The sequence below is a fragment of the Calonectris borealis genome, chromosome 20, assembly GCF_964195595.1.
Source record: "Calonectris borealis chromosome 20, bCalBor7.hap1.2, whole genome shotgun sequence".
Taxonomy (NCBI): domain Eukaryota; kingdom Metazoa; phylum Chordata; class Aves; order Procellariiformes; family Procellariidae; genus Calonectris; species Calonectris borealis.
Window position 1 is genome coordinate 7,706,161 of NC_134331.1, and position 27,884 is coordinate 7,734,044.

The 27,884-nt window shown below is 47.6% G+C and overlaps 2 protein-coding genes across 3 annotated transcripts in view; one reads left to right on the forward strand and one right to left on the reverse strand.

Annotated features, from left to right (window-relative positions):
• Positions 1-3,314: 3,314 nt before the first annotated feature.
• On the forward strand, positions 3,315-9,012 carry OTOP3 (otopetrin 3). The gene is made up of 6 exons (XM_075170101.1): positions 3,315-3,699; positions 4,819-4,955; positions 5,708-5,766; positions 6,395-6,513; positions 7,181-8,112; positions 8,821-9,012. The coding sequence occupies exons 1-6, from the start codon at positions 3,315-3,317 to the stop codon at positions 8,989-8,991; spliced, it is 1,803 nt and encodes a 600-aa protein (XP_075026202.1). The 3' UTR covers positions 8,992-9,012.
• A 2,904-nt stretch (positions 9,013-11,916) lies between these two features.
• Positions 11,917-27,884, reverse strand: part of HID1 (HID1 domain containing) — a 36,391-nt gene continuing 20,423 nt past the window's right edge. Inside the window, exons 7-20 of one of the 2 annotated variants that reach the window (XM_075169717.1) lie at positions 26,301-26,523; positions 25,853-25,909; positions 25,615-25,755; positions 25,119-25,209; positions 24,302-24,453; positions 22,935-23,013; positions 22,112-22,276; positions 19,951-20,178; positions 19,319-19,452; positions 16,884-16,931; positions 15,537-15,617; positions 15,052-15,143; positions 14,558-14,716; positions 11,917-14,092 (exon numbers count right to left, since the gene is read on the reverse strand). In XM_075169717.1, coding sequence (XP_075025818.1) covers positions 14,029-14,092; positions 14,558-14,716; positions 15,052-15,143; positions 15,537-15,617; positions 16,884-16,931; positions 19,319-19,452; positions 19,951-20,178; positions 22,112-22,276; positions 22,935-23,013; positions 24,302-24,453; positions 25,119-25,209; positions 25,615-25,755; positions 25,853-25,909; positions 26,301-26,523 — 1,714 coding nt within the window. In that variant the 3' untranslated portion in view covers positions 11,917-14,028. The remainder of the gene's footprint in view (positions 14,093-14,557; positions 14,717-15,051; positions 15,144-15,536; positions 15,618-16,883; positions 16,932-19,318; positions 19,453-19,950; positions 20,179-22,111; positions 22,277-22,934; positions 23,014-24,301; positions 24,454-25,118; positions 25,210-25,614; positions 25,756-25,852; positions 25,910-26,300; positions 26,524-27,884) is intronic. The other variant, XM_075169718.1, reaches the window with a different exon arrangement.

A 27,884-nucleotide genomic window follows, 5' to 3' on the forward strand; every position in this document is an offset into this window, starting at 1 on the left:
ACTTAATGACTTGGTTAAACTTGTGTCAATACGTTCAAGTTAAACAGCTGCTCTTCTTCAACATAAAGGCCAAATTAGGAGGATTAAAGAGTCTCCCAGGGCTTTAAAACTCCTCTGTGTTCAACCTCAGCTCCAAAGCCGGGAGAGGGCAAGTCAGGCTAGGAAGGATGCCTCATCTTTGCAGCCCAGTCCAGATGCACAGTCCCACTGGCAAAACCACTGGGGCACAGCAGGCCCCAGCATTTTATTTCAGGCCCATCTTTAAAGGAAAAACCTCCAGTTTCACTTAAAATTATTTACCCCAGGATATATTCAGACTCCTGGCCTCCATTTCCCAGTTCTGCAGTCACCCCAATTTAGGACCACGTGCACTGAAAAACAGCCAGGTTGGTTAATGCCTTGCATGTAAATTGTTGACTTTGTTCAACAAAGAGGCCACCAAATAGCTCTTGGGAGATCCCAGTTCCCTGCTAAGCTCTAGGATGGGGTCCGGTGAAGAGCCAGGAACCCAAAGGAGAGCCTGTTTGCCCTCAGGGGATCCCAGAGCAACAATGCAAGGAGGAAGGACATGGTCCTCCGAGCAGGCTGGAGATGCTGATGCTTTGGGGGAAGCAGAACAAATCTAGCCATGGGTAGTCACAAAAACTTGCCCAGATCAGAGCGTCCGGGCTCCACCAGAGCAGTGCAAAGTTTTGGTCAGACATTAAACATGACCGTTTTGCTGGCAGACATTAAAAGCAACAGCTGCACCAGCACACACTGAGTGTTCTCACCCGGGAGCAATGGGCCCCTTTCACTCTTGTTTTCCGTCCCTTTCATCACATCCCCACGCATGATAACCTGTGCTCCCTCACCCACTCCTACCCCTAATCAGCTTCCTGATGTGTTTCATGGCTCTGAACTCCCAACTCATGTGTTTGCCAGCTGCAAGAACCCCAGGGCTTGGGTGTTCATCCTGCAACACACAGACAACTCCTCTCCTTCCATGGAGAGGTCCATCCTCTCCTGATAGACCCTCTCAGCTCACAAGCTCAGCCAGGAATGCCAAATCCTCATTGCCAGCCACAAAACCAGGGGGATCAGCTCACCACAGAGTCCCAAGACAGAAATCAGTTTGCCTGCAGCACAGCTTGGACCTAGAGCATCCCTTACCCCGCCATGGCTGAGCCTGTGGGGTTTGCACATGAGGGTCCAGCTCTTAAGTCAGCATTAACAGGTCGTAGCTATCACCCCCCAAAGAAGCAACCTCTCTGCCAGAAGTGCATCAAATTGGCATAGTCCCTGCACCTAGGCTGGACTGTGAGTTTCGCCTTTTGGGTCAGTTTGGGTATCTGTACCCTGGATAAAGACACAAAGTAATGGCACGCTTCAGAAGAAAAATCTTAGGATCTACCTAAAAACAAGGGAGTGGGGAACTCAAGTGGATTTTAGCCAAAGCAGTGTGGCTAAGCACTCCCAGCACAAGCCTGTGCCAGGAGATAAGCTCTATACTCGCCTGAGCCATGGCACAAATTAGTCACCACAACTGGTGGTTTTACCAGTTGGCACATCCTGTGCCAAGGTCTTTTACATGGGGCAAAGCAGCAGGTGTATGAAGGAGCTGATCCCCATTGGCTGCCCTTGGCAGCTTCTCACTGCGTAATTAATGTAATGACAATAATAGACCCAGAGTAAACAAGGTGGAAAAAAAAAAAATCAATGGGCTGGGAGCAGAGGCCGCATTCAGTGGGGAGCAGTCCTGACGGCTTCTGCCTGCACCTTGGTCTGTTGGAAAGACTCACATGCATCCTGGTGGCACTCCAGCGAGTGGTTTTAACATCGGCTGTAACCGAGGCTGTGCCGGCAGCTGCTCCCACTCGGCAGGCAGCAGAAGGCTGCAGGGAGGTAAGGGCTGGGGCTTGGCTGCCCTCAGCAGCACACAGCTATGGGTCAAGGGGTTGGGTCCACGGCAGCAGCTTCTGTGTGCAGCCTTGTCTGGGCACTTCGATACCTCCTGATGCAGCCTGGATGCGATTCCATCTGATCCTTCTGATTTTATGGCCTCTCCCCTCCCTCCCCTGACTCTGAAGCAGAGGAGTTATGGTCCTAGGAGAGGGGAGAGCATTTGCTCCTGTGCTACTAAGTTAGGAGAGTTTTGGAGCCAAATGGGGAAGTGCCCTAACAGAAGTGCACTAAATCCCCAGAGACCAAACGGAGACAGGGCACCTCAATGGACATGCAAAGTGGGAGAGTAGCACTGAAATTTCAACCCCTTCTCAGACAACTCCCCCAAAGCCCCAAGACATATAAATCCCCCCACCCTCAAAGACATCTCAGGGGTCTGCTTTCACTCCAGCCACCCTCCACCGCAGCCAGAGTCACTCCCTGGAGTGAAAGCACCTTTCCTTATACTGAATACTACAGAGAGGCTGATCTTGCCTAATTGCTGTACATGAGCAAGGAGATTTCTCTCTCATGGGCAATATGGTCCTACTGAGATTCTTCCAAAAGCTGGATAGAAAAGCTCCCAGGCTCTGGATGTCTATCTGGGCCAATCCCTCAAACTCCTCTGTGTCAGTGTGCTCACGGCTCTGTGCTTTTTCCTCTGTGCTACAAGAAGAAAAAGAAAGAAACCTGGGTATTAACTTTGTCCCAATCTCAGCCCACCTGGGTGGGAGGTTGGATCTTTTCCCAGCAGCTTAGATCAAAACTTACAGACCCTCTTTTTATCCTCTCTAGCTCTGCCACAATTTGTGTGACCATACGAGGAGTGTGATGTAACTCTCGCAGCCCAAAAACACACGGAAGAGGTTGGACCCATCAACCAAAATCAAACAGATCTGAATTTTAGAGCAGGTCTGAGCTTGCTCTGTATTTCCACCTAACTCTTAGAGCAACAAAGGGAAAGGAGGAAACCTGAATCCAAGGCTGTACGCAGAGGAGGTGTCAAAGGTGAGGATGGGAACTGTTTGGGCACCTCTGGTCCCAACAGCTCCAAGTACTGGTGGGGCAGGGCAGAGACATCAAATACTCATTTTAATGCAGATGTCTCTGGACAGCTTTTGGCAGAAGGGCCTTTTCCCAGTGCCCTGCAATGACTCTGTCCACCAGGAAATTTTTAATGCCTCACCAGGGCTAAACACCAACCTCTTTTCCCCCTCATCCAGCTTCTGGAGAGGGCAGGGGAAGCTGCAAAGCAAGGAAGGGAGGTCACCACACAAGTGGCTTTTACAGCAGAGCACAAAATCTCTCATCTCAGCATGTCTCCCACCATCTTTCTTACTTTAAATCTCCCCTTTGTTCAACACAGCAGGTGACCCCCAGGCAGATGAGCCATGCCGGGCAACAAAGTCTCAAGGCAAAAGCCCTGCCATCACTGCAAGAGCAGGTCAGCCCCGCCAGACACCTCCACAATCCACTACGAGAAGTTCTGGCTGTACCGTCACTGCTCTTCAGTGCAGCAGAGGGACAGGCAAGCTCAGAAAGCTGGGCAGCTCTTCTCAGGGCTGCTGGCCATGAACGTGGTGTTTCTGGGCAGTGCCTTCGTCAGCAGCATGATTTTCAACCACGTGGCCATCACGCTGGCAGACGTCTGGATCCTGCTTTCCATCCTCAAGGTCTTGTGCCTGTGCTGGATCATCTACTACCTGCTGGGCACCAGTCGGCAGCCACATGCAGTGCTCTACCGGGATTCCCACGCTGCGCCGATCTGGATTCGGGGTAAGTTCTGCTTTTATTCATCATCTCATGCCTTTCCCCTTCTTCCCAATGCTTGATAGAGAAGATAAAGGAATTCTTCCCCCACTACTAAAAGAGCTAGAAGCCACAGGAGATGTAGCTATGCACTGGGAATCTCCCAATACCCTGCCAGCTTGTGGCGCAAGGCTGGGGAAAGAGAAGGGCATAGTGAATGCCACAGAGTGGAACCAGAGCAGCCAGGAAAGTCTTGAACTTGGCTTCCCTTCAGTCTCCAGTCCAACCTTGCTCTGTGGTCCCTTCCCAAAGCACAACCCAGGCATCTCCCACCCGCAGCCCAGAAACTAAGCATGGTGGGAGAGACATAGGAAAGGTTTTAGACATGGCCACTTTGCAAAGTGAGAGGAGAACCACCAGGTTTACCCTCCAAGGGCGTCAGCGGTCCCATGCCACCTTCGTCCTTGTTTAACATCACAGCAGTCCTGTTTCCAGGGGAAGATTCCTGGCCAGTGAGTCATATTCCAGTGACATCCAGGCTTTCCTGGCAGATTTCCCACCGGTAGTTGCCCCACTTTGTGAAATGACACTTCTCCAAGCAGCCCTGCCTCTGGTCTATTATGGAGTTTCTAATTAGCGCACAGTCTTGTTAACTAAGCACAGAGAATTAAAGCGAAGAAAGCTGCAAGGTACCTGAGTACCTAAAGCTGCAGAGAGGTGTCAAAGGTGAAAGGGAGAAACAATTAAAGAAAGGGTCCTAACTTCCGCAGACTGGTGCTGCCAAAAGCCTCAGCAGACCTGCATTCATCTGACGTTTTCTCTGCAAGGCAGAAACCACCACCTGGCATTAGCTTACCTCTGTCACTCCAGATTGGTCAGAAAAGGCCAAAACCCCTGTTCCCACCTTGTATCCAAGCACAAGAAAATACGTTATATTGTCTCAATATCTTAAAGCAGCCGAAGTATGCAACCAAGTTCAGGAATCAGGCTCCCCTTTGTCCCCTTCTCTCAAAATCATGAGACTTCCAAACGGAAAGGCCTCCAGTTCCACTCAAATCCAAAAAGCACGAGGTCTCCAGTCCCCAGCCAGGCTCAGATGCTCCACAGACATGTCTTTATTTACTGGTGCTTTTGCTGTTTGCCCAGGGTCAGTGCTGCTGTTCGGCAGTTTCAGCATCCTCCTGAATGTGTTTCAGATCGGCTACAATGCGATTCTCATCCAGTGCAAATCCAGGGTGGAAATTGTGTTCCCCAGCATTGAAATCCTTTTTATTTGCACCCAGGTACTGCATTTTACCCTTCTGGAAGCTCGCTTATTCTCTCTGTCCCATTCCTGGGAGCCCAAGGCGTGGGGGGAAGTGCGTGCATGTGAGGCATTCTTATGAGCATTAGAGGCATTAAAGGATCGCACACCATTTCAAATACCACCCACCCACACTCTTCACGTGCCAGACTGAGAGACAAAGTAGTAAGATTTAGAAAGAAATCACTCTAGCACTACCTGACATACTGTAGGGTCCAGAGGAGTTTGTTTTGAAGCATCAAAGTAGGGAGAAAGAAGAGGAAATTTCAGATTTTGCTAGAGATGTCTTTGCACCAGTCTGAGTCCCAGCCTCTCTCTCTATTTGCTAATGCATCCCCCCCAACAAAATCCTTTGCACATGAAAGTATCTAACACCATCTGCAACTTGTTATTCTGATGCCAACCCTCTTCTTTCCAGATCCAAAGCCACATTTGAAAAGTAAACTAGCTCCCATCTCAGCTGCAAATACCCATATCTATAAAAGACAGAGAAAAGCAGATCTCCTAGATCTGCATTAGGTGCAGGCACACACATTGTGCTGTCACCTAAGGATGCCAGCACATGCCTCAACACCAAGATGCAGGTACACACATGCCCCTGCACCACTCGCACAGAGGCAGGTTTGCTCCCATTCAGACATGTGCCTTCTTGCCTGCCTGTCCCTTTCCACCACTTGTGCGGCAGGCAGCCAGCTTCACCCTGTTCGCATCATTATTGTTATCTATTTGCAGGCTTTTTTTCTGTGGCGTCACTCTAAGGACTGCATTCAAGTTCAGCACAACCTCACCAGGTACCAAGAGGGGGCAAAAAACTGCCCTCTACTCCTCTAAAGAAACTCTTCCTTTCTGTCTGCTTATCTCCCTTATTCCTGCTAGAACTGTCTTTATCTGATCTTATACAGACTCTATATTCTGCACCATACAAGAACCATGCTATGACTTGACCAGACCATTTCTCTTTCCATTGATCAGGGCTCATCACCTCCCTTTGGTTTTCACTTGTGCCTTGGACTGCTGCAAAGCTTGTTGCTTCCTCCTAACCCCAAATACCTTCTCACTACATGCCTCAGGGACCATGAGGTGGGGCTGCCTCCCCATTCCTGTCACTGGGAGATGCCTCAGGCTTCCCTCCCTCAACTGCATGCAAACCTAGGCCAGTTTCACCAGCAAGCCTGGCATTGCCTGCCCTGCTCCTTTGCAAATGGCCAAATGGGAATGTACTCAGCCATATTTGTGTGTGCAAAGTCACGCACCAACGCCCCCATGCAGAACAGGCACAAATCCACTGAGTTTGCATACATCTGTGCATGGGTAAGCAAGAAGCAAAAGAGCAGCACCACATGGCAGGTGGACACACAGTCAGGTCGTAAACAATCTCCACAGGCAGCATACTGTAGAAGTGCCTTTCTCTTCTCCCAGGTGTGGGCTGATGCTGACCATAGCCACTAACCTCCTCCTCTGGCTCTTGGCTGTGACCAACGACACCATTCACATGGAGATTGAGTCTCAGCTGCGTGAGGTGGAACAGCGATTTGCAGGCAAGGTTCCTTTTTCACATCTCTACTTGTGTTAGGCTGACATAGATGATTTCTAGGGAGACAACAGTTCTTGATCCAAGTGATTCAGATATCACAACCAGTTCCCCCAAATGTTGTGATTTCCCTATTATTGGAGATTGTCTCGAGGAGGTGGGCTGCACAGAGAGGACATCTTCACGTGGAGGGGGAGGACCTGATATGAAACCCTGGAACTGAGGGATAGGAAAGGAAAAGCCCACCATAAATTAACATTTTTGCTCACATTTACCTGTCAACTGCAAGCAAAAGATTGCCATACTAGAAGAGACTCACATAATTGCTGTGCTTTACTTTCTGAGGATATGGGGGGAAAAAAAAGGGGAAACTAATATTCCAAGGGTAGAGAGAGGAGGCTTCGCTGTGAAGGAAGGGGTGTGTCTCATCCAGCACCTATGGTGTTGACCAGAAGGAGCACTACGTATTTGGGAAAAGACATTTGCTAAACCCTGTTATTCTGAATCCTCACAGCCTCGAGGACCGAGCGGTAATCACTTAACTTCCTACTGATCACTGTTTCTGAGATACATAGAAACAGATGTTGTGCCTGCACACAAGAAACTCCCAAAGATAGCCATGAAATCTAGGCCATCTCCCTCTTAATTGTTGCCTTCCTCTTCTTATGTTCTAGGCAACGAGACTGCCTTGTGCACATGCCCAAACACAACCATCTGCAAAGTCTTCCAGAAGGGCTACATCCTGCTCTACCCCTTCAATACTGAGTACTGCCTCATCTGCTGCTCTGTGCTGTACGTCATGTGGAAGAATGTGGGGAGACGCATCAGTCACCACCATGTCCCTCACATCAAGCCCAAGTTCAAGCTCCAGGGAGTGGTCTTTGGGCCACTGCTGGGCGCCACTGCCGTAATCATCGGGATCTGTGTCTTCATGATGTACCAGATCCAGGCCACCAGCTCAGCCCCCAACCGCCAGGTCTTCGTAATGTATTATTCCTACTACATTGTGCTCCTGCCCCTGATGAGTGTGGGCGCAGTGATTGGGACAATCATCCATGCCTTGGAAAAAAGGGAACTGGACACGCTGAAGAATCCAACCCGCAGCCTGGATGTGATCCTGTTGATGGGGGCAGCCCTTGGCCAAATCGGCATGTCCTACTTCTCCATTGTTGCCATTGTGGCCACTGACCCCAGGGACCTGTTGAACAGTCTCATCCTGTCCTATTCTGTCCTCCTCATCTTTCAGAACATCACCCAAAATGTCTTCATCATTGATGGGCTTCACCGGCAGCCCTTTGTAGCAGCAACTGAGGCCAGACACACAGGCCATGCTGGGCAGCATGCAGTGGCTTCAGAGCTACCTGGTGAAGAGGAAACCACAACAAGCAGCAAACAGGAGCACACACAGATCTCTCCCGGCAAAGAGGAAGAAATGAAAGAAGAGCAGAATCATGAAGCCTATGACCAGAGACGAGTGAGCATGCTGGAGCTGGGACAGGAGATCCGGAAAGTTTCGCTGTCCTATCTCCATAGCTACTCTCACCTGAGTTGGAAGAGAAGAGCATTAAGAGAGATCTCATTCTTCTTGGTTTTGTGCAACATCATAGTAAGTATTGCTCTCTCTGACCTTTGATACAGATGTGCTCTCCTTGTCTTTCTCTTGGGCCACTACTCCAGACAAGAAACCTTTGCCCATCAAGTTTCAACCTACTGGTGAGGCAAGTCAAGACTGTTTTTTTCTGTTAATACCCCATTCCCATAATTATAAGGTCTCTCTTTTAACCTAAGAGTCAAATATGGCTAGGTTTCCTGGGTGCAGGAAGGAGACAGCTAATAAATCCTTACCAAAGGATTGGTGCCAAAATTTTAGCCTCTGAAAAAGTTATCAAACTCATTAAGGGTGTTTCATGAGATAGGTGGGAAAACATGAGGCACCAGCAGTGAGTCTTTGTAAACATAGGCCTCCAGGATTGAAACTCACTCAATGTGCTCTGGGATCTTAAATCAACATGGATCTTCACCGCAGCCTTAATCCAGTGAAAACAAATTGGCCAAGGAACCAGTGAAATTCTGCAAAAAGATGAAGCTGGCTGGGGCAGAATGAGGCCATCATTAGGTTTCCAGGAATTCGACAGAATTTGACTTATAGCAAGGAGTCAGCAGGGGATTTTCCTTCTCTTCCCTGGCAGGAACACTCCTCTGATACTCTTGAAATATTCCTACAACCACTTAAGCCAGTGCTGAGATTAGACTGCAGGTAGGAGACAGTTTGTCATCTTCTGACTTCTGCTCTTTTTTCCTTACACCTCTTTAGCTGTGGGTCATGCCCACATTTGGGGCTCACCCTGTCTTTGAGAATGGACTGGAAAAGTCATTTTATGGCTACTCTACCTGGTTTGCGATCGTGAACTTTGGCCTCCCACTGGGCGTGTTCTACCGAATGCACTCTGTCGGGGGACTCCTGGAGGTCTACGTCACAGCCTGAACCAAGCTGACTTCCCACCCCAGAGGCTGGGGTGAAACAATGATGCTGAACAAAGATGCAGCAAGCAGCGGATATGCACATGGAAGTTTTTAAGCTTTTTCCCTTCGGCTTCTGCTTTGACTTCTCCTTGCACATCTCCATGAGTTTCTGAAGAAAATGAGATTGTTCTATATTATCATTTTTTCTCCATAGAGAATAGACTCAAAGCCCATAAACAAACTGTCTTACTGCTCTAAGGAAGCATGCATGCTGGTACTTTTCAGTAGTCTGCCAGTGGATGCTGTATGGTAGCAAGTGGGACTTTACCAGCTCCTACTGAAATCTTCCAGATAAAAAAATGCAAGAGTAGCCTTCAACAAAAGCAACAAAGATTGACCAACACTCCACAGAACTTCAAAAATCCAATCAAGGACCACAGCCCCACCACTGCTCACCAACCTACCACCCTGCAGCACAGAAGAGACCTATCAGTAGCAGCCACACTGGAGGCATATACAGCCACAGTCATTCAGAAACGAACCAAATGTACACTTTTTATGTGTAATTTTCAAAAAGATGGTGGTAGCTGCTTTAATGGTCATATCAGAGAGTATTTCTGTTTGTTCCTGGTTATGACATCTGGCACACCAACTTGTGCAAGTCCCATAGGGCCCAGCCCCACCAAAGCACCAAGCTCTTGCTGCCAAGCTCAGTACTGAAGAACAGGACAGGCCTTCAGACTTGCACCAGTTCAGTGCACCTTTTCCCATTATCGAAAACAGAAGCTATAGCATTATCTTGCCTTACTGAGAATAAACACTATTTCTTCTTACAGGCACTCACATAGCCTCAAGTGAGAAGCACTAGAGAAGTACTATGGCTGATCTTTATTTGATGCTACTCGTGCATGATGTTATCACCAGTGTGCACTAGCAAACGTCCCACTCTTGCATACAGAGCTAGTTCAAGAAAGAGCTACTGCCAAATCTACTGTGAATCCCTCCCTACCCCAACACTTCAATCCTCAGTGCTGCTTTGCACATCCACAAACATTTCGCAAGGTGCACTGCACACAAGAGAACACTGCGGACAAGGCACAGTGTGGTGCCTGCTCAAAGACCCATTAGTACTTGTTCCATAGGAGATGCTTGCTTTGAAAGCACATGGGGAAAGCAAGGGGGCTTGCGACTATGGTCCCAAATACAGAGCCTGATGAATGGAAATAGAGAGTGAATTTTTATGTGTATTTTGTGAAATCTCTGGGTCTGCTCTGCACTCACCAAAGATCAGACTCAAAGTCAACTGACATTGACTTACACCACTCTTGTGTTCAGAGGTTATATGAGATTTAAGGGCAGGCTTTGTTATACAATCAATTTTTTGCTACCAAAATTGACTCTTAACCAAGGCCAAAGTAGCATGGTACAGAAGGCATCTACATTATTGCTTCTGTTCCTCTATAAATCAATCCCAGAAGCAGTGTGGTTTTAGGATCAGAACCTATTTATGGGTTTTTTTTGTGATCCCCTAGAAAAGCAAACTCCCCTGACAGTAACAGTAATGAGAGCTAGAAACTCCTGACCACACACATCCCACTCTCCTTAGGATTCAGCATTCAGGCAATAATACCTTTCTGTGAAACTGTAAGTGACAATGATTGCATGAGCATGAACTTTGCTCAGTAAGTGTTTTTACTTAGGCCTGTGTCAGCAGAAATATGTCATGAGAAATAACAGCTCGATAAATTAGGCTCCAATAAAGTTAATTATTATTCTCATGTCACAGTTTGTACCAAGGGATCTACAGGAGATACATGCCAAGGTCTGCCCATTCAAATGATGAACATGATCTCAAACCTTCTTCCTAGTTATTCACAGCCTGGAGACAAGCAATGATGTACTTCATGGGCAAACCCACGACCTGGATTTTATCTGCAGTGTAATAGATAAAACACTGTTTAAGTTACTGAGCCTCCACTGAGCAGGTGACTTTGGAGGTCTCCCACTGAGATTACTAAGTCCCGTAGGCACTATGTACAAGTATGGACTGAAAGAGAAGTTGGCTTGTGATTTCTTGCTGATAAACAGATGGACTACCTGAATATGTGATTAGCATGAACAGGAATGAAGCCCACCAGCTCCAACTCTTACCCACAGCCACTATATCAGATAAGATCAGATAAGTGGTCAATGCCCTCTATTTGCTTTCCTAATAACACCCAGTTCTAACACTGTAGATGGACGTAAGAAATCCCACAACAGGCAACAGTAAAAGCACTCTTCCAGACCAAACAGAAATGTAGGGTCCAAGGTTTCAGCCCTTTCACTTAGGAGGGTTCTATCTCTGGACTGATTTGTGTCTACTCTCAGGAGGAGTAAAACCACGAACGCACAGTTTGCATGCAATTAAAACTGCCTTCGGCTCCCTCACAAGACTGACAGCAGGGCTGGGCACAGTAATCTTAAAGTCTAGTGAGAAGTGAGCTAGCCGTGACTCCTGAATCCGACACATCCATGACATAGCAGTGGCTCCTTTGTCATCTGCTCCACCACCTTTTGTCATTTGCCATCCGTGAATGACTTCCAGAGCTCTCCCAGGGCCAAGGTGCCTGTTCTATGGGTCTCAACTGCACAGAGGTTTTAGTACAGAGTTCACAAAGTCAGGAGACTTGATGTGTTTGATCTAGTTCCTTTTCTGTACCCTTTGATGCAGTTACCTTTGATGGTGTATGCCTCTGATGACGTCTCATGCCGTAAACACAGAAATGGCCAAAACCACACAGTTCAGGCTCGTTTTCCAGAGTCCAATCTTCATTTCTGATTACAAAAAAAAAATTTCGCACACTGCATAGAAAGCCAGCACACAGTCTCCTAGTAGCACAAATCACTCCAGCATAAGACAAACAAGATTATAAACCTCTCTCTGGGAAAAAAATAAGCGACCAACTGCATGTTTCAGATAATCTTTATCTTTCTCTCTGTAAGTAAGCAAATAGTTTACAGTGCAAGTTGATTTCCACAGAACAAGGATCAGACTCCAAACACCAAGAAACAAACAAAAAAGGTTTTCAGAGGAACTCACGAAGAAACAAAGCAGAAAAGAGAGGACAGAAGAGATCATGAGAATGAGCAGATCCATGGGAGGGAAGAGGCAAGCGCATGGGACACGCCCCATTCCAGCTGTGAGGTGCAAGTGCCATACGATCAGAGGCTGGCACCACCAAATCACTTTCTTATATATGAGACAGATTCCAAGTAAAACAGAGACCTCACCCTGTTTACATCTGAACAGAGATGGGGTCAGGATGGGAGTAGTGCTAGATGGCAAAGTGGGTTGGAGATGGGGGGCAGGTGGGGGAATAACCTCTCTTTATTTCACTTATTTCTTATCCTTCACAAAACCATTCAGGTTTTATTTCAGCTTTCTACTGGCCTGGGACTCCAGCCCACTTTCAGTGCCCAAAGGAGGAAACCACCTGACTACAAGCCAGCAAGAGCCAGCAGTACACTAGAGCAGCACTCTCTCTAGGAAAAGATGGTCATGTTGCTATCACTCTAGCTTCAAAACTTAGGCAAGGGTTACAAGACACAGAAGTGTGTGCCATACCTGTTCCCTTCCTTTAACGTGTGAGACCAGTTTCCATGGAGTAATCTCACTGGTTCTAAGCTGTGGCAAACAGCTCATGGCCAGTGATCCTCCCAAGAGCCTGGATACAGAGCACCAAGGACTAAGCTTTGGTGGAGAGGGAAAGGTCATGACAGGACCCCTCACATTTCATTGTCTAAAGACCACACAGATCTACGACAGCAGCCCCTCCCAGCAGAACATAAAATTTGACTCAAACCCCAGGATATCTCCACCTACCAATATGCAACCCCATGCAGCTGAACCAAGCCAGCAACAGCAGGTCTCCCACCAATTCCAATTCTGGCTTCCCAGACTTCACATGCTTGGGACCTAATACATTCAAGATCTGGTAACTTGGTCACTAGCAAAATGCCCTGAAGAATTGAACTTTGCCTCAGCACTCTCCACTACACTCCACAGTAACATGGAGATACTTTTCCTCCTACAACTTCCCTGAGTGCCTCCCTCAATCCCCTGCCTTAGACAGTAGTGTGCAAAAGACCCTTCCACTCCCTGCACTGCATCAGCCTGCCAGGCAAAGATGGAAGGATATGGTTCCTTTCAAACCCAGGTGACACTGTCCTTTCAGTCAACAGGAGAAGACTAAAAGAGTTTAACATTCATGTCTCTTTTCCTTGCTCTCACTGAACCAGTCCCTTCCTCCCTGTATGCTCACATGAATTAAGCAGGGCTTTCCAAAGTGACACACAGTCCATTGCAACAGCCCACCATGAAGGACAGGCTGCTGGGCCTGGAAGCCAAGGAAAAACTTCTCATGCCACACCAAAGCACCACCTACTACAAAACTTCTTAAGCAGCTTTCTAGGAAAGGAGTAGAGAGATTCAGAACTGAGACATGAAGTTTTCATTCAGCAACTTCTCCTTTCTTTTGGATGGGAAAGATTCCCCTACAAATATGCAACTGAGACACCAGGGAGACACCTGCAGACAAAAGGGATGCCTCGGAAACTTCATGGAGCCACATGAAAGTAACTGAAGTTTCCAAACCCCATCTCCTGCAGGAATAGCAGCTTCTCCCTTGCACCCAATTTACAGCTAGTCTTTTTCAATTAGATGCTGACTCTGACCAGGGCAAGGACAGGGTCAGATTGGTTTCCAAACCACATCCAGGAGCAAAAGAGTAATAGAAGAGCTAAGAATGGTCTGATTTCTAGTGCAACCACAACAATGGACAATCCCTTAGACATCTTTCACTCAAGGTTCATAGTGAAGGGTGAGGGAAGAGAAATGAGCTGGGGGGAGGGATGTCCAAGCAGGTCCCAATTAAAGCTTTAAATGACAGGGAGGTAAGTGAAGTGATTGTCCTTTTGGTCTCTCAGCTGGATGTGAAACACAGGAATAGCTGTGGTGAAGCAGCACACAGCAGTCCTTAGATCCAGTGTATTTCTCTTAGTAGAGGTAAGTGCTCTCTTAGACCCGTTGAATTTCAAACAGCTTCACATCTGTGTCATACCAGATAGGGGGATCCACATTCCTGAGAGAAAAAGACAAGAGCCACTTTACTTTTTGTGGCCAGGTACACGGAATTCAAATCTCATAGCCAAGGTTACAGGAGCTGGCTATACAGAAAGCCTTCAACTTTGCAGAAGAGGAAATCACTGGTTGAGAGACAATGGGCCTTAAAGGGATGACAATATCTACAACATCCCACAAAGCCAGAGCTTTCAATGAAATCTCTGCACCATCCCCTGCAGCAGCAGGGAATAGAAAAGCTGCCAGTTCCCAAACAAGCAGTACTCCCAGAACAATTCCTTTCACGTCGCCTGCTGAAACAAAGTTTTGGAGCAGCTGATTCACCCCAGTCTCTTCCAAAGGTACAACATCTTTCTATCCTTATAAATATGAGACAATCCAGAGCTGGCCAAGTGCATGCAATTCTCCCTACAGACCCCCCAAAAGTTTGGAAAAGATAAAGTTAGACCACACCCAGCTGGTTTACCTCAAATAAATAACTCCCCACATGTAGGTTCGGAACCACATGGCAGTGCCCGAGTTAGCCTGGTACTTGCGAATGAGGATGGGGTGAGGGACAGGTAGCAGCCCCACCAGTGTACCATGCTGCAAGAACTTGAGGATCTCCGATTCATCAGTGAGACCCCTGCAAAGAGACAGATCAGGAACATCCTTAGCATGTCCATAGACACCCCCAAAACTGCTGCAGCACAAAGTAACAGTCTAAACAAACACAGACACAGAGCCAGCAACCGTGGCCACCAAGAACACAGACTTTGTCCACTGAAAAAAAGAGTTAAGAAGGGATCAGAGAAACAAGAAGCTTGGCAAGCAAAATAATATCTCCTCTGCTGAGACTGTGATGCTTTCAATTATACTTTACAAGGTTTCCCCTACAGGCCCTCCAAATTCATCAAACGCTGCCAACCTCACAGAGCTCTTTACCACTGCACAGCCCTTTCTCTCCAAAAATGTACTTACTTGTCAATGCAGATCTTCTCCACCTGAGGGACCAGCACCTGTAAGAGCCGCATGATTGTCTGCAGGGGAAGCTTTGACTTCCAAGACATCACCTGTAAGCAGGAAAGCCCGCAGGGAAATCAGTGCACTGCATTAGTAGCTTTTCTACAGTCACCTCCACTATCTCTACAACAAATGCGGTTTACAAAAATCACAAAGGTGGTGGATGAACTGAGTGCACAACAGCCATACAATAAATCCTGGAGCACTGGAATTATGAGCCACTCAATGGAACTAGCAGGGCATTGGTTTAAAACAGGTAAAACAAAATACTACTTCACAGATGGTAGTAAACTTCTGGAGCTTTGACCACAAGTCAAAGACATTACCCATGAGGAAATCCTCCTTTGCAGGAGTCTCTGCAGCAGGGGAAGGCAGGGTATGTGTGGCATTTCTGCCACAGCTCTTTTCCTCATTATTTATTTCCTCTGTCCAGATTCCCTTACCCAGTCAGGAGTTGGGGTCCACTGTCCACTGGAGGATGCACTAGAGAGACGCCTTCGATCCCGTCGGGGGTGTGATGCCTCCTATCAATAAATATTATTTAAAAAAAGAAAAAACCAAAAGAAAAAAACAAACAAAAGCAAATCACACTTAAGAGCAAGAAATACAACCCATTTTCTGCTGACTTTTCCCCCAGCTTTTCCAGAGCACTGCTGGGAAAGACAGCTCAGCCTGGCCCTAAAACAGATCAAACCCACCAGACCTTCATTCACCAAAACCATATGCTTTGGCCAGCGAGTGGCAACATTTGATGGGGTTGTAGGACCATGTGGCAAGGTCACAACTCCAGTCACCACTGCTGACACTCTGTTGGAAGAATCCACAGTGGGAGAGTTAAAACGGGATTGACAAAAGACTATTCAGGCATGCTTCTTTCTTTTAGCACAGAGATTAAACAGCTAAAGGCCACAGCTTTTCAGACCTCTGTCTACTGAGTATCTCTGGGATTTTTGGTGCCCATCCTGGAATATCTTAAAGAGCGTTTTTTCAAGGGTGAGCTCTCAGCAACTCCTACCTAATAACCCCTGCCCCTTAAGGAATGACACACTCATATCCCCGAAACACGAACACCATCACTAGTCACTTCTTGAAAAGCTCTGGTCAAAAGTTCAAGACCCAATTGCCTGTTATTATTCTTCTCGCCATCACTCTGTTTTCATTTCTCTTATACAGAAGACATTATTAACAACCTGGCTTTCCATATTCATGGTGGGAAGGAAAGAAATAACCCTTTAAAATCACTGTCAATCTCTGCACAAGGTAAAAAGGCTTTTTCCTTTTGCAGTGCACCCTGACCATTCATTACTACAACTTAGAGCTGACTTTTTTACAAAACAATGGAGAACAGCACTTCCTTCCAACAGCCATCCTGCACCTCCACATGCATGGACTCATTCACACGTCACCTTCACAACCAGAAACAGCAGGCTTGGGGCAGAGCTGCGCTGCAATCCACTGGAAGCTGACTGTGCCGTACCAGTCCTTTTCTGACTGGGAAACAGCTCAAGCCAGCTGCTGGACACAGAGATGTAATGACCCATGATTATGTTTCATGGGCTGCTGGAAGAAGAAAACCTTTCTTTTGCAAGTTCTCAGCCAAGATCTCACTTAATGACAACATAATTAATTGTGTGCTTAAGATATATTGCTGACCATGGGCCTTCACCTGGTACCAGGGAAGGCCAGGAAGGGTAAGTAAAACTCGTCGTGGGATATTCGGGAATTCTCTTCATTCCAGGTTATTCAAAGCCTAAACAGCAATATTATTTTGCAATGTTTGCAGCTACAACCTTATCGTTCAGCCTGTTCAGCTTCAGTGCCGTGTCCTCATCAAGCTTCTAAAAATAAAATTCATAAAAACATAAAAAACTCTGATTTCCTTCAAATGACCCCACCCTCTTCCTCTTTCCTCCTCACTCTCCCACAGCCCTTGCCCCCTCACAGCTGCCATCCAAATGCTATCAGCCAGCTGACACATTTAGGAAAGGTAAGATGGAATTACACTGAAATATGAAGGCTGTTGAACATTTCACAAGACACTTTTGAAATGGTTATGACTGATAAGGGGAGAACATTACAACAGGTAAAAGAAGGAAATTAAATCAGTCATAAGGGTGGGTATCCTAAAATTTATCCAGTATCTCTTATTGATTTATTTAAAATTTATCCAGTATCTCTTAATAATTTATCTTAACTCAGTAGGTTGGAACGAGGTTGGAGCACAGAAAGAAGACAATGTTCAGATAGTCTGAAACACCACAATCCCTGAAGACAGCTGTGTGCTACCTGAAGCGCTATGTAATAGCAGTGATGATTCTCCCCATAGCATATCCCACACCCACCGCTTTACCATCCTTCACCTCCTGTCTGCTTTTTGGCACCCACCCCGCAAACATTCAGACATGCAAATAGCATTGCTGGAGCCAGGTGGGGCAGCTAATGGGCAACTGTCTGTCTGAGACCAAAGGCCCACATGCACACACAAGCAAGCAGAACAAGCAGAGAGGATCAGGACTTAAAAGTAGAATAGAGGAATCTTCAGTCTGCTCCACTAGATTGTGATGCCTTTGCAAGCATCCCCCACTTGGGCCACGATTCTGCAGTACTGTCTCAGCCAAAAGCATGTTGAGAGCATGTCCTGGTTGTGGCTGGGACAGAGTTCACTTTCTTCCCAGTAGCTGGGGGAGGGGCGTGCTGTGTTTTGGGTTTGGTATGACAGGAGCGTTGATGGCTTTGGTTGTTGCTGGGTGGTGCTTGCACCAGGGACTTTTCGGCCTCCCATGCTCTGCCAAGTGCAGGGGAAGCTGGGAGGGGGGAGCATAGCCAGGGAGGTTGACCCAGCTGGTCAATGGGGTATTGTATACCTGTGACATCATGCTCAGTATAAAATCTTGCGGGGGGGGGGTGGGGGTGGGGGGGGGGGTGGGCGGGGGCCTCTCTGGCGGTTTGTGACATGCAGTTGGTGAGCAGTTGCATCGTGCATCGCCTGCTTTGTATATTCTGTTACTGTTACTGTTGTTGTTATCATTGTTATTGTTACTGTTCTGCTTTGTTTTATTTCCATTATTAAACTGTTTTTATCTCAACCCGCGAGTTTTCCTACTTGTACCCTCCCAATTCTCTCCCCCATCCTACCAGAGTGGGGGGGTGAGCGAGCAGCTGCATGGTGTTTAGTTGCTGGCTGGGGTTAAACCACAACAGAGCAAAACAGACAAAGATTCTTGTAGCACCACTACAGTCCATAGCAGCCCATGATAAGATGCAGCATTCCATCCCAACTCATCACCTCCTGCCCACTTTGCTCCACACCTGGTGAGAGCTGGTGTGTCAATTTGGCCATTTCAGAGAAAACTAAGAGAGGAAAAGCTGGGAAAGTTATGCCTTTCACCATGGGACAGCCATGCCACCCTGTGCAAACGGATTAAACGTTCTCACTGCTATGAAACGGCTCAGTGGACAGTGAATGCTCAGGCAGAGCGTGAGGCAGTACTAGGTGTATAAATGTGGCCTTGCTAAAGGAGGAGAGGACATGCAGGACAGCCTTTGTAATACACTTCCTATAAGACAGCCTAGAAGTTTTTGATACTGGACAGGAAAAGACACAGACTGAGGACTAAACAGAGAATTTGGAAGACAGCTGTTTTACATTTCTTGATGAGGAAAACCAGCGAATGCCAGAAGGCTGACATTGCCATCAGCGCCTAGGAGGCCAGCGCAGCTTTGATTCAAAGACTGCAAAACCTTTGTCTCATCTGCATGGTCAAGCAGCCGCCACTCTGCGGGAAGCACCTCAGCCAAGCCCTCATGGGAACACATTTTTCACAACACCAGCTAGCCAGAAGATTCTGGTAGAGCTCTCCATCCCAGAGAGGAGGGAGAAGAAAAAGAAGCAACAGTCAGAATCTAAGTTGAAAGCCTCTGGATCAGGAATACATCTCTTTGCAATTACACACTTGCTGCTCTATCAGTAGCTTTCAAGGTGGAGAAAGCTCACTCCTCTAGTGTCTTAGCTCTTGTGTCACTAGCGCAAACATGAAACACCCAAGATGATGCAATAGTACTTCTGAACCACGGTGTTTTCCAGCACAGCGCACATGTGCATATTGCCTCTAATTACGATGCCTTTCTTCAGAGGGCCAACCAGACCTCTCCTAAAGTCCCCAATTCTAGTTCATTTCACACCGAGTCCTAGACATTCCCTACACACCAGAATGTCAGGCCTTACCCCGCTCCAGGGTTCCCCATCACTCACAGTTGAGGGCGAGTTGCCCTCTGATGGAGGCTGTGAAGACTCGGGCTCCAGCGAACGCATGGTCCCATCCTCTGACACCTGTGACTTCTCTGTGAGCTTGTCAATTCCTGCATTCAAAAGAGGAAAAGCTCAGAAACACAAGTGAATTAAATACACTTAAAAGCGGGGGATTATTCTCTGCCCTACCATGCACAGACACCTTGTGCATCTGCTGACATCTGAAATGCTCTCCTTTCAACAGGAGAAGCAAGATCTAGCCTTGATTTCACCACCCCAAAGGAGTTCTTTGTCTCTAGGAAAATGCTCCCTGATGTAAGAGGAACACAGGTTCATGTGGATACAGTTAAACTGAGGCAAAAGGTCAAGATTAGGAGAAATGGCCACGTGGACACTAAGTTTGAGAGGAGAGAAACTCAAGGCAGTTTACTTTGACTTGTTTGTGATCAGCTTGGGCAAACTGATCTGCAACTCAGACTGAAAGGCAGTAAGTCATTCACAGATGAAAACTCTTAATCTCTCCCACACCCAGTGAAAGGGTGAGTCCACACCGTATCTCAGAGAGAAAACAAACCTCTCTCCTGTTACAAAGGTAAACTAAAGCTGACCTGGAGTAGCCACCAAACTTGTCTTCAGCGTCCCTGGTTCAGCAGGGGCAGCAGGACGTGACCCTTCCATGGAGACCCCATCCTGGGAGTTGGTGCGAGAAATAGGCTCAGGAGTTTTCTTCTTGCGCTGCAGACCTTTCTGGATGGACTGTGAGTCCGTGGGTAAGTTGGCCAGCTGGTGAAATACATTCCGCTTGCGGATAACAGCATAGACCAAATTTGAGTTCCCTGGGAATCACAGCAACAAAATGAGCAGAGAAGTAAGACTCAAAGAGCTCTGCCAATACAGCACAGCTCACTGGGTACACGAAGTGTGATCGTGGAGACCCCACAGCTCAGAGAACCATGCTTCCACGCACAAAGGCAATGGCACATGGAAGAAAGAGCAGAGCTTGATATCCTCTTATCCACTACAAAGCAGTACAGGAAATTCAGTGAAATCCTTCCTAGGCTGGAAGGCTGACAAGAAATGGCTTAGAAACTGACATTCAAACAACTGAGAAGAAAAAGGACAGTTTAAACCACATATTAGCACCTATTTTTGGAAAAAAAGGTTGTTAGCCAAGATTGAACATTTCTCCATCTTCAAAAGAGTTCACAGAACAAATCAGGGGCATTCATTTAAGGAGAAACAGGCTTGAAATAGCAAAACAAAAAGGCCAGAATTCTTACTGTCTGCAAGGTGGCAGAGAACAGAATGAAACCATCCCTTAAAATAAAACTCAAGTCACAGCCACAAAGGCTGTTTTAGGATCTGGCAACCACCACTTGCAAGATTTCCATTAGGAAGCAGAATGCCCACTCTTGATTTGCAGTTTTAAAGCAAAGCATTGAATTTTTAGCAGGTTAAGGGTCCTCGCTCTATTATTTCCGGTATCAATACAGGCTGAGGGATGAAGGGGTTGAGGGCAGCCCTGCCAAGAAGGACTTGGGGGTACTGGGGGGCAAAAAGCTGGACATGACCCGGCAATGTGCACTTGCAGTCCAGAACACCAACCATATCCTGGGCTGCATCAAAAGAAGCGTGGCCAGCAGGTCAAGGGAGGTGATTCTGCCCCTCTACTCTGCTCTGGTGAGACCCCACCTGCAGTACTGTGTCCAGCTTTGGAGCCCTCAGCGCAAGACAGACATAGACCTGTTGGAGCGGCTCCAGAGGAGGGCCATGAAAATGCTCAGGGGGATGGAACGCCTCTCCTATGAAGAAAGGCTGAAAGAGTTGGGGTTATTCAGCCTGGAGAAGAGAAGGCTTCAGGGAGTCCTTACTGCAGCCTTTCAGTACTTAAAGGGGGCTTATAAGAAAGATGGGGACAAACTTTTTAGCACGGCCTGTTGCGACAGGACAAGGGGGAATGGTTTTAAACTAAAAGAGGGTAGATTTAGACTAGATATAAGGAAGAAATTTTTTACAATGAGGGTGGTGAAACACTGGCACAGGTTGCCCAGAGAGGTGGTAGATGCCCCATCCCTGGAAACATTCAAGGTCAGGTTGGATGGGGCTCTGAGCAACCTGATCTCGTTGAAGATGTCCCTGCCCACGGCAGGGGAGTTGGACAAGATGACCTTTAAAGGTCCCTTCCAACCCAAACTATTCTACGATTCTGTGATTCTATGATTTTCTTGAGGTAAAAGACTGTCATGCTTTTAAGAGGGAAAGCATAAGGCATTTCCTGGAAAGGTAGCAAGTGCCAGAACTTTGTTTGAATGGGGCTGTTTGGTCTTCAGCTCCAGTGACATGCCAGAGCAGAACTGAGAGACACTTTTAAACATTTAAAGAGATGGAAGTTGTTTTATCCCCTCACCTACATTGCTGAACAACATGAGCAGTTTCACAGCAGCATCCAGCCAGTCCCAACTTAAGCGTTACATGCTCACTTTCCCTTCTTCTTCCCCTCTACCCATCTCATCTTCTGGTCTGCAGGAAGCTGAGGTTATGCTGATAATTAGCTGCCATCTCATTTTGCTCTAACCCAACCTGTCTGGGTCAGGACCCAACACTGATCACCTACTAACCCAACTTCTCAATCCTAGGCAAGTCTCCATGTAGTTGGTTTCTACACTTCTCCCCTTCTCTCATCTGTTTGGACTTTCTCTGAACTTCCATCTCACGGTCTCTTGGACTAAACTAGTGCAAACCCACTAAATACAGCAGTCAGTCTCTTACCATCAAACTGGTACTGAATGATGTTGTTGAAAACTTCCAGCAAGAAGAAAACGAGATGGTGGTTCTGGACAGCAGAGAACAGGAACCAGGTGGTGGAAAAAGCCTCCAGGAGATGCAGTAACTTGTTAGCAGCCACCATGGAGAGAGACTTCAGGTACGGAGACACTGCAGAAGGCAAAAAAATGAAAACTGGAGAAAGAACCAAGGTGTATTTATTCACATAAATACACCACTAAAAATGTTGCTCTTACCAGCTTCCCACCCTGCACTTCTGGGAAAGCCTCATGGAATAGCTGAGCCCAACAGGGCTTCACAGAAACATTTCCAAATATAAAAGAAGTGAAACAGAGATATTGCCTAGTAAAAGCAGGCTTTTCTGCTTTTAGAGGGTCTTGTGTAGTTTTACACTAGTAACATCATCTCTGGCATGCCTCCTGAAAAGCTTACACAACTGGAGCCACCTGGAGCCAGCCAAAGGGAAGCCACTGCCACCGTGGGGAGGTAGCACTCCCTGCTGGAAAGGGATAGCACTGCCAACAACCCTCACCAGGCCTTCTGACAAATGCCCTTCTGCCACCCCAGAGGGGCTCCAGACACTCTGCTGTCCCATCCTCTGCCCCATCTGACTGAGCCCAGGCAATAACCCTGCAGGCAGGTCTGATCTGCAGCTGACACCTCCAGACTGGAAAGGATCAGTTTCCAGCAGCAGTCACTGACACTGGGCAATGTTAGGGGGCACAGCTAGGAGACAGGGAGAGGGGGGTGAGAGTAGCCAGAGCTGTCCCCTCTGTGGGTGCAGTTTCACACTGCATACAGTGCTTACCGTTCACAATGATGGTGAGCAGGCAGTCAAAGAGAGGCTGCAGCCGCTGATGCCCACTGGTTATGATCTTGTGAAAGACCTATGGCAAGGAAGGAGTTCTTGAGCAAGTTAGTACCTTACCGAAAGCACCCTCTCAACCAAAACCAGTGCCACCCCCACACTAATCGCTTCCTGACACCACTCCTTCCTAGGCAGGGCCCTGAACACTCCACAATTACACAGGTGGGGAAGGTTGCTCTCACTGCAGACTTGCGCTCCAGGAGTACAAGTTTTCATTTACAAGGAATCCTTCAGGGACGTGATTAGGGCTCTACAACACTGCAAACAGAAACTGGCTGTGAGCTGTTCCAAAATGCACAGACAGCCTGAGACAAAAATAAACCATCATGAACATCTTCACCTCCAATGGATTTTGACTCTGAACCCTAATGATAGCTGCTTGAAATGCCACAGAACTAATCATTTCACATTTGATTTTAGTGCAAACTTCTAACTCAAATGTTTGTCCTATTTTTCTTAACTATACCCTCAGACATGGAAAGATTCAACTGCCTTGCAACCAGTTCAGACATCAGTCTTGGCCTTCCCACCTCTAGCTGCCATGCCTGTAGAGAAGACCTGCAGCATAATGAAAATACAGAGATGATCTAAGATTAATGGAATGTAATAGCAAAACACATAGCATCAAGAACAGTTCTGGTGGGCCCATTTCTTCCTACTCCTTCTAATGGGAATCTCCATTTGGAGGTTTATCAGAAGCTGTTGAGAGATTCTTCTCTGGCAAACGAGTACTAGCATGACAGGAGGGTACCACCTGAGGCTGGTACTGCAAAACACACAGATGTTTATAAGGCAGTATTGTGGCCCTCAGCACTACAGACTGAAAGATGAATGCAACCTTGCAGCAATCCAAAGCTGTAGGGTTGAGCTTGGTATCACTGTTGTTCCCATTCTGACAGATGTGCTCCACACAACTCTGGTTACTTGGGACAGAGCCAGCAATGCAGTCAGATCTCCTGCCTTCCCCACCTGCAATCAAGTCTGGTAGAGACCATGCACCCATGCCACTCATGCCAGTCCCAGAGTCCTTTAGACGCCAGTCCAGCATCATCCAGGATCCTGTTCTTTGGGATCATCTCATGCAGATGGAATTGCATCTCATGCATATGCACCCTGCTAGACACATCACCTCAGTTTAATAGTGTGCAAAGATCCCGCCAGTGCTTGGATGCATCCCACACACTTTCTAGCTACTTAATGGACTGGCAATCTAGGAAGGATGAGTATATTGAAGGAGGACAATTATTTGTGGAGGTATGAAACAGAAGTTAGGAGGGAGAGAAAAGAACTGCTGGAGCTATACTCACTATGATGAGGAGATCTGCATGCGTCCCTGTGAAGACAGGGATGTCCATAGGCACTCGTACAGAATACGGCTTGTTCAGTCGAACCCCAAAGTTACGCTCCCCACTGAGAAGCAGGAGGATAAAGACCCCAATGTGCATCAAGCCCACTCGTGCTGCAGGGGGGAAAAAAAAACCACACAAAACAAAACCACAAAAAACCCCGCACATCATAGTAAGGCCAGTGGGCTCCTGAAGACAGAAGGGCAGTGAAGAGGCAAAAGAAACACTGAAAGAAAAACTGCACAGACCAGACCATCCTGATAAGGGACATCCCACACAAAGCTCGCTCCATTGCCAGTACCAGTGTCCTTCCCAAGCACATTTATGGGGCCAGTACAATGATAAGTGTTGGATAGATCATGCTTTTCTTCATCATGTTCTTGATGTAAACCCATCACCATAGTAGGAAAGATCTGACTACTTCTTTCCACTACGCAGTGATGGAGTTATGCATGATTTACACCCAAGACAAGAGCAGATTGCTCATTTCTCCCTCTTCATAGGATCAGGGACACAGCTTTCGACATAAGGACTCAAAACGAGTTAACACATGCTAAGGATCTCCCTTCCCTGTGTTGTGGTGTAGATCATGTCCTGCTTCTAGTCTCTTACAAACATTAAAACCCAGCTAACTGAACCACTCTGCTCCATGCCTGTAGAAGGCTAGGAACATGCACTCGAGATGCTATCACATCTAAGTGGTAGGGAGGAAGCATCTTAAAAACATTGAGCATTCTAGCTCAACTGTCAAGCCAAATATTGAAAATAACCAACTTACACTGGTCTGCTCTGGCATCATTGAGAAAATACAAGATTGGGACAAGGATGTCCAGAACATCGCTGCTCTTCAGCACAAAGAAGAGGAATTTCTGGAAGAAAGGGGAGGATTTCAGACAATCACAAGTATATTCGGTTTTCTGCACCATCCGCAGGATTCAGGACAGGTAGCCTCAAGTTAATTAGTCTCTCAAGAATGTTAGAAAGGCTGGTGTATGTACCAGCTCTTCAATTCCAGTGTTATTTGTAGAGTTACCATACCACCTGCTCCAGCATTTGCCTCAAGCACTGACCTTCAGGAGCTGCAGCCCCTCTCACAAGCTGTCCCTACAGCCAGACTCCCCCCAGCCCACGCGGCAGGGAATAGTGCTGCTGACCAGAGTACCACAGAGTCACCTGCTTGTAACTCTTCACCAGGGCTCGGTCCAGCCAGAGCCACACCAGACTCTGGGCAACAGGCAAGGTGGGGCAAAGCTCAGCAAGAAGCAGATCCACACCTTGTTGAAGTCACAGAGTTTCCAGAAGAGGACGAGGAGTTCCTGATGGAATTGGATCTTCTTGGCAGAGTTTGGCAGGTAGGTCTGGACCAGTGGGTTTGATAACAAGCGGGCCACTCCTTTCAGGATGAACTGGAAATCCTGCCGACAGACCAGGAAAGAGACTGTGGTGGGCCCCAGGACTGATGCAATCAGCATGAAATCAGACAGGAAATAGTTGAGGACAGGAGCACATTACCTCCTCTCGGTGTATTCTTGAGAGGTAATTCACAAACAGATTGTCTGGTCCAGGAGGCTGCGTTCAAAGAAAATGAGTGAAATGCCTACTGGCAACAAGGTTTACTCAGGAAGTTAAAGTGTAACCACTGGCTCTGGGGGTTAATGTCTCTCATTTCAGCTTTGCTCTCTGAATGATCCAGTTTTAAATACTAGCACACAGAGCACCTCAGGGAACAGTAAAGTCAGGGGCTTTTCACTTACATACTCCTGATTCAAGTCAGTGACCAAAACCTAGTGGTTTGGTCATCTACAGCTGTCTAGTGACCTACAGGAAAGAAGCAGGACTGGCCAGACTGCAAGGAGAGGAGTGGTCCTGGGCACTACAGGTCAACATTCAATGCGAGCTGGTGTAAGAGGACCACAGGGAGTTCAGGAGAGCAGCAAATACAGATCGCAGTGTCACTCACATCCACATCATCCATGGCTGTGCCAGTGGTTGTGCCATCCACGGTGGGACTTGAACTGGTGGAGCCATCATAGTCCAAAGTGACAATCAGCACCTGGGCTGCCTCCTCCACCAGGGGCTCGCGGTAGTCAGAGAAAAGCAGGTGATTGTAAGGAATCCCATAACCCACCGGGTCATAGGCACAGACAACGTTCAGGAGCGAGGTGAAGAGTGGGAGTGCATGTCTGGGGAGGAGAAAACATTCTCAGAAGGCAGAAGCAGGAAGCAAAAGGTGCTGCCTGGGGAGAGACAGTCATCTCTCTCCCCAAGAGTTTCGGATCATGACAAGACACTAGCATCTTCTCTAACCTATAACAGTGGCCCATGACTGAGCAGCCCAGAGACGAGAGCTGACACTCCAGCTCCCAGCTTATCTCCGGGACTACAGCTGAGAGGGAAGTGGAGGTGAGAAAGGCTGTGTGGCCTCCCAGAGGAAGCCTGTGCAGCAATATGAAAAAGGGAACAGGACCTCGAAGTTCTCTAGACTCTGGAAAGACAAAACTGCCTGCCTTCAACTGGGACTGTGCTCCCCCAGGTGAGCAACTGTCACCTGGGGAGCTGCAAGTCCCAGAGAAGACGTCACTAGACGGCAGCATTCACCCACCACCAACACCACAAACCGCCCGCTGCAGTGCCAGGCCATCATCCCCACCAGGGAACAGGGTCTACAGCAGGCAACAGGATCTGCTATTTCCCACAGGACAGGGATCAGTCCTGCATCAAACTCCAGTGAGCACCATGCTCAGTCTCTCTTTTTGCTGCTGAGGAACAATTCTCACTCAGCAGAGATGCTACTGGGGTTTACGTAGACAGGGACGAAGAAAAAGGGGGAAAAGGATTCTCGCGTATGAGTAGGCAGGGCTCATCGAGAGGGCTTTAAACTAGGTTCGAAGGGGGAAGGGGATAAAACCACTAGAGAAGAGCCTAGGGGCGGCACGCCAATGCCAGGGGAGAAATCGGCAGCCCAGCTCAAGTGCATCTACACCAATGCACGCAGCATGGGCGGCAAACAGGAAGAGCTGGAAGCCATTGTGCAACGGGGTAGCTATGACTTAGTCGCCATCACGGAAACATGGTGGGATGAGTCTCACGATTGGAGTGCTGCAATGGATGGCTATAAGCTCTTCAGAAGGGATAGGCGAGGAATGGGGTAGCTCTGTATGTTAGGGAGTGCTTTGACTGTCTAGAGCTCAACGATAGTGATGATGAGGTCGAATGCTTGTGGGTAAGGATGAGGGGGAAGGCGAACAAGGCAGATGTCCTGCTGGGAGTCTGTTATAGACCACCTAACCAGGACAAGGAGGCAGATGAAACATTCTACCAGAGGCTCGCAGAAGTCTCACAGTCACTAGCCCTTGTTCTCATGGGGGACTTCAACTTTCCGGACGTCTGCTGGAAATACAACACGGCAGAGAGGAAACAGTCAAGGAGGTTCCTGGAGTGTGTGGAGGATAACTTCCTGAAGCAACTGGTAAGCGAGCCTACCAGGGGAGGTGCCTCGCTTGACCTGCTGTTCACAAACAGAGAAGGACTGGTGGGTGATGTG

What these genes read in the sequence shown, in the direction of transcription:
- OTOP3 (XM_075170101.1), top strand. Translation starts at nt 3,315, where the DNA reads ATGCCGGGCAACAAAGTCTCAAGGCAAAAGCCCTGCCATCACTGCAAG. An exon ending in TCCTTTTTATTTGCACCCAG is followed by an intron (nt 4,956 to 5,707) that starts GTACTGCATTTT and finishes ATCTATTTGCAG; the next exon opens with GCTTTTTTTCTGTGGCGTCA. An exon ending in GTTCAGCACAACCTCACCAG is followed by an intron (nt 5,767 to 6,394) that starts GTACCAAGAGGG and finishes CTCTTCTCCCAG; the next exon opens with GTGTGGGCTGATGCTGACCA.